Source organism: Populus trichocarpa, chromosome 14, assembly GCF_000002775.5.
Source record: "Populus trichocarpa isolate Nisqually-1 chromosome 14, P.trichocarpa_v4.1, whole genome shotgun sequence".
In the NCBI taxonomy this organism is placed as follows: Eukaryota; Viridiplantae; Streptophyta; class Magnoliopsida; order Malpighiales; family Salicaceae; genus Populus; species Populus trichocarpa.
In genome coordinates this window covers 10,674,595-10,686,955 of record NC_037298.2, presented here as the reverse complement: position 1 = coordinate 10,686,955, position 12,361 = coordinate 10,674,595, and the positions used below count along the sequence as shown (strand labels likewise).

General features: G+C 30.7%; 2 protein-coding genes across 3 annotated transcripts in view; both read left to right on the top strand.

The window, feature by feature from the left end:
• LOC18105332 (very-long-chain aldehyde decarbonylase CER1) overlaps positions 1-12,361 on the top strand; it is a 73,157-nt gene that overhangs the window by 52,127 nt on the left and 8,669 nt on the right. The gene's annotated exons all lie outside the window — the stretch shown is intronic.
• The window catches only part of LOC7462051 (glutamate receptor 3.4), a 30,086-nt gene continuing 28,619 nt past the window's right edge, over positions 10,895-12,361 (top strand). Inside the window, exons 1-2 of one of the 2 annotated variants that reach the window (XM_052447232.1) lie at positions 10,895-11,087; positions 11,310-11,763. In XM_052447232.1, the coding sequence (XP_052303192.1) occupies positions 11,400-11,763 (364 nt within the window). In that variant the 5' untranslated portion in view covers positions 10,895-11,087; positions 11,310-11,399. Of the gene's footprint in view, positions 11,202-11,309; positions 11,764-12,361 lie in introns of both variants that reach the window. The other variant, XM_052447233.1, reaches the window with a different exon arrangement.

Below are 12,361 nucleotides of genomic sequence, written 5' to 3'. Positions count from 1 at the left end.
TCAAGCCCCTCCAATCCCATCGACAATCTCCTCTTCACATACTATCTGACAACACCACCCAGCACTACCAGGGAAAGGAAAGCCACTTTTATGCGTCTTTTTTCCTTGACATCCCACTATTCTCCTGTTCCGAATGAAGTCACGATGTCTTCTCCATTCTACTCCTCTCCTGATTATTCAAAAACTTACAAAACCCTTAAACCAGACCTATGAGTTCGGATTTACAAGACATGCATATAGAAAAAACCTTAAAAGCCACCATCAAACCACAATACCTTAAATTCCCAGAGCTATAATAAACAAAAGCCTCGAAATTAAAAACCCATATGCACAAAGCTATAAACATGTAAAACAAAGAAAGAAAAGAAAAATCAAGAAAGAAACCTGAAGGCGTATAACAAAGTCTTCTTCTTTATCAACATAGAAATCATTGAACTTGTCAAGCTCTTCACTAAGAATTCTAACAAACCATTCTTGCAAATCCACCAAAGTCCTATTCGTATTACCATGAACATCACCAGTGAGCGGAGGAGGGCGTGGATGGAGTTGAAAATTAATATTTAGAAAAAATTAAAAAAAAAAACTGAACAAGTTAACTACTAAACTGCTAATTAAAATTCAACCATACAAAAAAAAAGCGAATTAAAAAATTATCAATAAATAAAATAAAATCGAAATTATTAGCAAGTTAACTACTGAACTGCTAATTAAAATTCAACCATACAGAAAAATGAATTAAAAGAATTATCAATAAATAAAAGTGGAAATCGAGTAAAAAAGACAACCTGACAGAGATCTAGAAGACGAAACGATGGCGATACCGAGTGAAACGACAGATTGAATTTGCGAATCGGTCCATAATTGAAACCCTAACTTGCGTTCACTATTATTAGCATCATCATCGATCAGTGAAACGCCGCGTTTTAGAATCGAGTAGAATCGTTGGAGGGCTGACTTGATGGAAGTATCAGAACAGAGTTTTTGTAAGAAGAGATCGGTGGCAGAGAGTTTGTCTTCGAAGAGTGATTTGTGAAGGACTGACAAGTCGTCTGCTTCCATGATCAGAGAGTGAAGAAATTATGGAGAATCAACGGTGGAAGGTAATTGTTTGAGGAGTTTCTTGAGGGGCTTGTAGCAGAGAAACTTGTCCCTCCACTCAGGAAGGGTTTCTTCTAGGTGGGTCTTGAATTCTTTTCCAAACTTCATGGCTTGATGGTATGCTTATGGATTTCAATTTAGGGATTTTTTCTGTTCTGAACGTGAATGGTGAAATCAGAAATGTGAAGAGAAGACTGCATAGTGCATCCTCGATGAATTTGCAATTGTCAATTTGTCACTTTTGCTCGGTTAAAGCCAATAGGCGGTTGACACCAGTCATCAACATTGCTGTTTTATCTCCTGCGGGCAAACTCGTTGAATCGGCAGTGAAATCGCGATTTTAAGCGATTTCACCCTATTTTAACGATTTTACCCGATTTTGACCCGATTTTACCCATTTCCGAGTTTTGTGAACGATTTAGCACGTAAAGCCTATATTGACTCGTAAAAACGTACGATTTTACGAGTTGAATCGCGATTTTAACAACCTTGGTCCCAGCCCCACCACCTCAATTAACTACAGTTTTGTTTTCTTTCTCTTTTTCTTTTTTGGAGTATCTTTTGAATAGATTTTGGTATTTTTGTATGGATTGTAATATAAATAAAGTTTATTTTGAGTCAGAAACTTCCACCTTCGTATACTCTACCTTCGTCCTTTAAATTCACAGTTTGATTGTTCAACACTTCACCTGCAACGTGCTCCGACTGACCTCGAGTTCTTAAATTTATAAAGATGATAATCAATTTCCAATTTTGTGATGAAGACACGGTCGTAGTCTCTCAAAAGATTTTTCTCTTCTTTTCTCTTTTTTATATGACATGCATGCATGAATCATTTTAAGCAAGAGTTTTTATCATCTTCCTTCCTTGCTGAAAACCTTGATGGATTCTGGACCTTTCCGCACATGAGAATGTTTTCTCCTTGTAGGAGTCTATCTATTTCTTTTTTTGTGTCCTCCCTTGCCGGACATTTTCATGAAGTATTTATACTTGCAAAAACAAACCAACTTGCTCATAGACATGAGCATACACCACTAAAAAATTGGAGAATAGTAACAAAAACAAATAGATGTGGGCATACACTAATAACAAAAACATGACAAAAAATGTTTCATAATTATTTACTGATGGAAATTACGATGAAAGATTTTCTTCAGTAATTTTTTATGGGAAAAAATAAACAGAATAAAAAATAAAAATATTTTATCGACAATTACATTGGTATTTTAATATTTTTAAATTACTAAATGAATTTTCATTTATGTTTTTAAAATGAATTAAAACTCAAGAGTTCCTCTCATCTTCCTATTTCTTTTTCTTCTTCTTCCTCTTCTTCTTGTTATTCATCATCATCAAAACAACAACAGTAACCCCTACCCCACTCACACATCCCACATTGATAATACCTCTTTTCTACCCATCTCAAGTTTAATTTCTTCTTTTTTATTTAATAAACTAAGGACTTGGCATAGTTAAATCCTAAGTTTGGGCTATGGTTTTTACCCGATTTGAAGGTAATTTATTTGCTATTTGGTTTATGTGATTTAGGTTTTTTTGGGTTTTGTTAATTTTTGCATGTTGGTAATATAGGAAGATTGTTTTTTGAATTTTAGGTATTGTTTTAAATGTTTATTTTTTTACTTGGTTTAGTGGAGGATTATTTTTATTGATGATTTGGGTTCGTGGTTGGTTGGTGGAAAAGTGGGGTAATGATTTATAATTTATAATTTAAGTATTTAGCTAACTAAGAAAAAGAGATTAGTGAAGTGAAGAGAGTTTGTTTAAGTATCAATTATGGTTTCTTGGTTGGTTAAATAGTGAAGTGAAGAGAAGATAATTTATGGCTAAGTTTATGTGACTAGGGGGGGATTGTTCGTTTAGTAATATGATTTCTTTTTTATTGTTTATGTAAGTAACCTATTTGTTTGGTAGCTAAGAAAGTACGGGAAAATGAGAAATTATGGTTTTTTTATATGTAGGGATAATGTTATCATTTTTTGCTTGATTTGGATTCCTTAAATGTACTTGTTGTGGAGTAGCACAAATAAAAATGTGAAGGCTATTACTAATTTAGATGTGTTATCTATGAAAGGAAATGTAGTAATTGGTTAATTTTTTGATGAAGTGAGATGCTATTTTTATATGGTTATAGAGTCATATTTGAATATTTTATTTTTTGTTTTATGTTCTCTCTCTGTGTGTTAATTTTCTTAGCATGTTTATTAGAAAATTTGGCAAAATAAAATTTGGCTTATATGAGTTTGAATTTAAATTTCATGAGTATGTGTTGTCATTATGTTATTGTTTCTTTTTTGGTACCATATATTCAAGAAGAAATATGTTTAAGTCTAATAAGAGCGCTACTACTTTATCAAGTATTAGTGTCGGTGATTGTGTTGCTAATATAGATGATGATTATAAGGACACACCACTTAATGTAAAAGTTACTGATCAAGGCTTAACCAATAAGGACAACATAGTAGGCATCTCTTCTTTGATAGGGCCTTTTTCAGATAAAATTATTGCATAATGGAAAGGCGACCATTGTATATAATTAATATTTTATCTCAATATTGAAGTTATTTATTGTATTAAGTTATTTTAAGTTTTATATTACATGAAAATGACATTGATGAAATGGTTTTCAAGTTCACTAATATTGAAGTTGCATGTTCGATTACCTCTACAATGAAGTGGTTGTTTAAAGAACCATTGTTTTAATAGAGTGAGCTTTATGAGCATCCTGAATGGATGAACATGGTAAATGTTTGATGGAGAAAGTTTAAGGTTAGATAATTAAATAATATCTACTTTGAGTTACTAGTTTTTAAAATTTTGGAAACTAATTAAGGTATGAAATCAATTAAGAAATTTTTTTTTGTGGGACAAAAGCAACAAGACACTTGTTAGGAGACTGTGGGAAAACCATTGTGCAACTAGGTATGTTTAAACCAACTAATGTTATATTATTGTAAACTTGTATTCTTTTATTTCCTTGTCCTTTTTTTTGTTTAACAAATTTCTATAACAGGTTGCATGATTTATGGTACGATACCCATACCCATAAACAAGTAATTAGAAAAGTCAGCTCTGATATGACATTGAAAAGTGGAAGAGATTAAACCGAGGTATGTCACAAAGAGTAATTGAGCATTGTTTCAATAATTTGTGTCAAAACGTTTTAGAAGGTGTTCTAGATCTGATACACAAAATAGAAATAAGAAAACTATGGTTCTGTCATAACCCAATTTTTGACCCTCTGTTTCTAAATATTTTCAAAATACAATAAAATAAAATAAAATAAGAAGTAACAAAAAATAACAATAAAAATGAAAATAAAAAAATATTAGCAAGAGTAGGCTAAGAAGGATTTCAAGCACATGGAGGAATTAAATTAGGATTTTGAATAGAATTTGGAGCCCAATTAAACCAATTGAATCCAAGACTGAGAGACAATACAAATTAAGGCCAAATTAAATGACCATTAGGTGAATTTACATAAAAATTAAGTATGAGGACTTAATAAACTTTTGATAGGTCAATTTGATTTAATTATGGGTCCAATTAAAGATTTAATTAAGTTTAAGAATTAATTTGGGTCAAATTAAAACATTTAATTAAGTGCAAAGATTTAATTAGACTTTTAATTGGTCAATTTAATTTTACTAGAGACTTCATTGATGAAAAATTAAGATTGAAAGCCTAATTTGGGTTTAATTGAGAAGATTAAAATTTTAGAGGACAAAATTTAATTTTTACAAAGTCAATTGGGTGAAAATAAGGACAACATTGCAAGAAAAATAAAGTTTTAGGGTCAATTAAGAGCAAAATCAAAGAACTTCAAGATCAGGGACCGACTTGTTAGAGGCGCGAGACTTCAGGGGCTAAAATCGATGAAATCATGGGCCAAATTGAAGAAAATCAAAGGTTAAATGATCAATTGAGGATCAATTTTTATAAATCCAAAACCAAGGACTAAGATGAAAAACACACTGAAATCAGGGGATGTTTTTGAAACTATATAGGGGTAAAATTGAATTGATTCCTAAAATTCAATTAAGGACCTAATTGAATAAATTGAAAGATTGAAATTGAAAAAGAAGAATTAACCTAATTCAAACCTTAACCGTCAAAACGATGTTGTTTCATTTAAATGAAACACCTCGTTTTGATATATATATATATATATAAAGGAAACAAAGTCATTTTAGGAAGCATTGTAGATTGTCTCCAACTTCCCGTGAGACAGAATGAATGGGCAACTGTGCTCTCTCTCTCTCTCTGTGTGTGTGTGTGCAAGGTTTAAAACTCCCTCCTTTCTCCTTTACATAAGACAAAAAAAACACCCCTCCTTTACACCCTATCACTTGTACTCTTGCCCGGATGAAATAATAACCGTTTTGCAGCACTGAACATACTGTTATATAGAGCGAAAAATCCACATCAAAACTAGTTTTTCAGGCCAACTGTTCTTATACTATAATAGCATCAAAGGAGGAGATGCAATGGGTACAGATCAATGACTGAAAAAGAACATGATAATCTTTCAAGACTATTATTTCACCATAATCATATTGGCAAGCTAATCAGAGTACATTACTTATCAAATGAAAGTTGCTTCTAGCAACTTATCTACCTCCTCAATTATGACCTTTTATCTTTCACCTTAAAACTCTTTTTTTTTCCTAGTAAAAATGAGAGATAAATTGATGTTTGATATATGGGAGGCCACATCCTAGTCTATACTTAGAATATCTGAGGGATTAAAAGTGAAATTAGCCCTTTGGATTTTAAAAAGCTTCGTGATGGCTTTCTCCTACTCGATGTCTAATGCAAATCTAATCTTAATAATTACACTAGTATCATGTTCAAAGAGACTTACTTCTTTTTCATCTTTTACAGCCTTAGTCAATATCTTTAATTAGTCTATTTTTTAGAGGCCTTATATGTTCAATGAATATAGTTTTCTTGCCTTTAAGAAAAGTGAAGGTGCATTTCCTAAAGGCTAATTAGTTTTCCCTTTATGGCTTCAATTCATATCTTTGGTCTCTTTTTTTGGAGGCCTTATTTGTTTTATAAACATAATTTTCTTATCTTTAAAGTAAATGAAGACATATTTCATAGAGGTCGATTGGTTATCTTTTCATGGCTTTAGTCCATATCTTTGCCCTCTCTTTAAAAAACCTTGTTTGTTCAATAAACATAGCTTTATTTGAGGCAAATGGAGAAGTATTTTTTTAAGATTAATTGATTTTTCTTTACTGTGACAACTCCTTTTTCAATATAAAATTTCATAACTAGATATTTGATATTGATTGTCATTCTAATCCCATGAAAAAGAGGCTAGTCATTAATGAAGTTATAAGCCAAGTCCATTTTGATCACGATAAAAATTTGTTGCAGAGAGACTTTTGAAATAAGTTTCAATGTTTACTAGTTTATCAATAAAACATTTGTTTAGAAAATTTTTCCCTTTTATTCCAATTAGAGGCGTTTTAACAAGGATTAACTTGAAGGGGTTAATTTCCATTTACAACATTACTTAAGAAAATATTCACCACGTTTCCATTATCGTGAGCATATTTTATACTTTATAATTGGAAAGGACAATGATTATTACCAAAGCATCCTCATATGGAAATGATACTTGTTCTCCATCATGAGGTATAAAAGGTAATAGGCTTATGAAAGGAGTTTAGGTAAAGATAAATGATGAACACTAGTTCTCCATCTATTTTTTTATATATAAATTGTTAGATGTAGCCTTAGAAATTAATATATTTACCTATTTCTTCAAGGCATTGTAATCTTTTGTGTCAAGTCTTATATTCTTATTGAATAAACAATATTTATTGAGATTTTATGTATATGTATTACCCCACATATAAGGAGGATACTATACAAATTATTTTTCTTTGATAACAATGAATACCTCAGTTCTTATAGTGTTTAGAGGTGTAATCATGAGCTTTAGAAAGATAAAACAAGATTATGGATTGTCCATCTTATTAATGCATAAACATATTTTAAAATTTCAAGATTGAATATATAGTTTCTAAACTCATGATGATAATTAATTAGTTTCATTAAAATAGAAGGATTGAATTATACTTGATTTTACTTGGCTTATTGGTTACCAATGTCATTTGACATAGCTGGTTTTAGTTTTTGTATGGTTTAAATAACTATTGGTTAATTAGTCATGTTTTACAAGGTTAGGTGAAGGGAGGAGTGGAGATTTTTATATGTTATCACTTAATATTTTTTTATTATTGTATTTTATCTTAATGAATAAATATTTATTTATTTCAATACTTTAACTATGTGATTTCATATGGTTTTTAAAAATAACATATTTATTCATTTTTAAATAGAAAAAAAAAATAGAATGGATAATGATTACTTAACAAGTGAATAAATTCTTCAATCTGATCTAATTTGAACGAATACAAAAGCTACTTCCATATCAAGCTAATCCAATCAAGTTATGTTCATCTTGTTTCATATGTTGTATAACTTGTATTTGTTATGTGGAAAATTGCATAAGGAATTAATTTTGATTTAAAGAGACATAATTTGTTCAGATATATGAATGGATCTTATCAAATCTTATCTTTGATATTTGAATAACTTTTAAGTATTAACAAACCTATTTGTTGTAACTCAAAAAACAAAATACTTATTTGTGTAATTATTACTTAATAAACTAAAAAAGTCTAGGAAATCATTGTTCTTATCAACACTCATTTCCCTGTTTATTAGACAATTTTTCAATCTAGGACCCTCAAGTTTTTAGTTCATTTTGTTTTGATCATTAAAGGTTTTTTTTTAATCTCGTCTTCAAAAGTTATGTTATCATGATTTTATATTTTGACATTTTTTTATTCGCATGCTTTCGTGTGTGCGAGATGTTAAAGAATATTTTGATATTACATGAAAGAAAAATTTTACAAAATGGAATTTTAGGTTATTGTTAAAAAAAGTTAGAATAATTACCAAAAATAAAATAAACAAAAACAGAGCCTTTTCTTCATCTTTACTATCCAAAGACATGGAAAAAATCACTTTAGTCCCTTACTTTTTTAAAATTTTTGCATATTTGAACTTTGTTGTTTTAGGTTCTTATATTTCAATCTTAAACTTTAATTTTTTTTTCGTTTACATTTCAGTCATTGGTTGTAGGAAGGGGAGATAAAGTTATTGGAAAAAGGTAAAGGAAAGAGAAAGGGTATGGTAAGCCATATTTTGGACACAAAAGGCTGATTTTGGTGTACCGTTGATATATTTCGTCGGTGTTTGTTGTTGATATTACCGACGAAATATATTTGTCGATATTGTACAGAGAGTTTTGAAATATTTACCGTCCATGCCACAATCACTGACGGCCAGTCCGTCGGTGATTTACCGTTGGAAATACAGACCAAACACGTCCGTCGGTATAGTTCTCGCGAGAAAAAAAAATTGGCGCGCTTCCCCCGTCTGTAAGACTGTTGGTGTTTGTTTTTTATTATTTTATTTCCGACAGAATCATCGACAAAAAGGAGAATTACCGACGATCAATATTCCAACAAAAGGATTCCGTCGGTAAATATTTTACCGACGAGTTGTGTGTCTTACACCAACGGAATGAATCTGTCGGTAAAACTGTTTAATGGTGTAGTGTGTTAATTGGTTCGTTTTAGATAGGAGAGTTTAATGAAGGTGGTGTGTTGCCCTTTGAACATGCTAGAAAAGGATGACTAGGGTCCGTAAAGCTTTTTTATTCTTATATTAGATTTTCATTTTTTATAGTGATTAGATGATGTTCTAGGGTTGGAATGAGTTTATGGAAGTTTCAAGTATTTTAGGGGTGTTTTTCATAAAAACAGGTTGAAAATTGTTTTTGTGAGTACAAAAAGTCAAACTCTAATTTTTCGATCATTAAAGGTGATTAGAAAAGATAATGGTGAATGATATGTTGTCAATCTAGACAGATGACTTGTCGTTTGATTAATTTAAAAAAATATTTGAAAAGACAACATATTACCCTTTTTAAAAAAAAAAAAAAAAGAATAGAGAACTGGGCCGTATAGGCTTTTGCCTTTTAGGTTAAATGGGTGGGCTTAGTCTTTTAGGTCAAGTAACCTTGACTCTCTTTTTTTTTCATTGGTTTTTTTTTTTCTAGTTTAATTCTTAATTAATTTCCTCTTTCTCATTTTTAAAGTTGTTTAGTTTGACTATTTTTAATAGAAATAAAAGTTTTGGTTGGTTTCTATAATTTTGCAATACCTCAAAAAAAAATTATTATAATTTATTTTTTATTTTTTATTTTAGATTTAAGATAGATTAGTTATATCTGTATTTTGTATTTATAAAATTAAAATTCATATGTATTTAGTAATCATAGCTTCAGAATAAATAAATAAAATAAAAATGATGTCGATGTAAAATGTTTGTATTTGTATCTGTATTTTACTTCTTATTTTTAAAAAATAACATTCAATGTTTAATTAACATTCATAATTTTTTTATTTACCTATTAATATATTTTTTTCAATTCATTGTATTAAACCTTCCTTCCTTAATTAACAAATTTTATGAGATTAAAAAACACATCTATAATATAGTACATGCATATTCTCCTTTTGCATTTGAAATTGACTTGGAATTCCACCAAAAGCGTGGCATGGGTACATTGACTATTAAATATACATTACAAGTAGACACGATACGTGAATGGCATGATTATTTGGGAATAAATGGAAATGCTTCCAAACTTCTACGAGTATGATTATTTACTCTCAAAATAAGAAGTATAGTTTTAAGACCTGGCCAAGTGGCCGGTCCGGTCTAAGATCCGGGTTCCGGGTTTTGACTGGATTACCGGGTCGGCCGGGTCAGTTTTTTTTTTTAAATCAAAACAATGTTGTTTTAGTAAAAAAAACAAAAGTCAACGGGTTTGCAACCGGGTCTTGACTGGGTCGCCGGGTCAACCTACCAGGTCACACCGGGTTTTTCTTTCCCCCGTTTTTTCTTCAACCCGGATCGGTTCCAGCCCCGGATTAACCCGCCGGGCCGGGCCGGGTTCAAAACTACGACAAGAAGGGTCATTCGATGTATTTTTTTTTCTTCTAAAAAGTAAATTCATGTCTTGATACCTCAAGTTTTGGAAATTGATTAAATCGACCATTACACTTTAATTTTAGGCACAACAGTTCAGTTTGTACTTTGTAGTCGCCAGGGTTGACCACATACATGCTTGACTACAAATTCAAAACACGAGGGTTAACATCTCATATTAATTTATTTTCTTTTAAAAAAGGAGAGTTGTAACTCAATTAGTATCACTGTCTTCTCTCCTTTAAGAGGCTTTAAGTTTGAATCTCTCCTTTATAATAACAAAAAAGAGAAAAGAAATCCTAAAATAAGTTGACACAAAGAGGGTGATTTAGCTAATTTTTAAAACTTGAGGGATCACATGATGGATTTCTACTCCACAAAGAAATATAGAATAGTAAATTTGGTTCATAATTAGATTAAGAGGTGTTCGAGAATGTGATAATAATTATTTTTAAAGTATTTTTTATATAGAAATATATTAAAATAATATTTTATATTAAAATAATATTTTTTTTATTTTTTAAAATTATTTTTGAAATTAACATATTAATGATTTAAAAATATAAAAAAATAATTAATTTTAACTGATATATGTTTGGAGTGGAATCCCAAAGATATTATATTAGAGTTACTTTAACTCTTATTATTATTATTATTATTATTATTAAATTGTAGTAAATGCTAGCCATGGTCCTTTGCAAAAAGCTTAAACACACCAGAGAATAATAAAACAAGCAGACATAAAAGGAGAGAATCATTCCTTACTTGAGCTTGCAAGACTGTTTAGAGCTTTTGTCCACTCTCTTGATCCTTGTTTTTTCATTACATCCTCAAAGCTTAATTATGATGCACTCAACTGTTCAAACTAGTTTCCGTATCTGGGCTTCAAGGTAATCACTTATATATGCTAACATCTAATCTGATCTAAGCCAAAGCTTAAAGCCATACCAAAATATTCCACTACACCGCAACATCCTTCCTTCTTTGTTTTTCCTCCCTTGCATGTGGGCTCCACAGCTTGTTTTTCTACTTTATTATATTTTGTTGCTATTCATAATTCGGCTTTCGATGTTCATTAACATGTGTCTCTGCTTGTGTTTCATCATTGGCAGGTACTTATTACATTGAAGAAACAAAATGGTTGCTTGACGTGGAGAATCATTTATTTATTTTTAATTTGATTGCAAGCTTGGTTAGTTACCATGGATGTGTCTTTGAATATTGCTGGTGGTGGTTGTGCTACTAGAGTATTTTTGATGATGAAAAGAGTGTTGCTGCTGCTGCTGCTGTTGATTACTGGTATTTGTGTGCCCATGGAAGTTGTTTTTGGTCAGGCAGCTGCAAATGGAAATGGAACTAGTGTTTCTTCTTCTTCTTCTCCACGACCGAGTGTTGCAAATATAGGAAGTTTGTTTACCTTCGATTCAGTGATAGGGAGAGCAGCTGGGCCAGCTATTGCTGCTGCTGTTGACGATGTCAATTCTGATCCAACCGTTCTTCCCGGGACTAGATTGAACCTTATTTCTCACAACACTAATTGCAGTGGATTTCTTGGAACTGTCGAAGGTATTTCTTCCTCAAAATCATTTTCAAGATACTATTCTTTTTGTATTTGAATTTGGGATTTCTTTGCCTCTTTTTCATTTTTTAAATTCCTGCACTCCTGTTTTAATTGCAGTCTCTGTTTCCATTGCCCGCTATGGTTTACTGTACAATCTCCATTTCTCTTATAAGCTTTGCAGTTACAGTTTCCTTTGACTAAACATGAATAATGGTGTCTCTAGCACTAAAGATGCTGCCTAGTTCTGTATGTGTGGCTGTATTGATCGCATTTATTATCCACACCAGCAAAAATCTTTTTTTTTTCCTGAACTTTGAAAGCCATGGAAATGTTGTGATTTATAATGCAGAAGAAATTCGATGTTCATGTCCAAATTAATTTTTTTTATGTAAAAATTGATGTTTAGATGCCACTAATGCATTTTAAACAAAGAAGAAAAACCCGCTATTCAATCATAAACCTAAATAATTCAAATAATTTAGTTTTATTTTAATTAAATAAAAAAAAAAACAATGATAGCAGATTGATCATTTTTTTTTTTCAAAAAGTGATCATGATAACCTATGAAGAAAATATTTTTTTAAACAGGAACAAATAATGTAG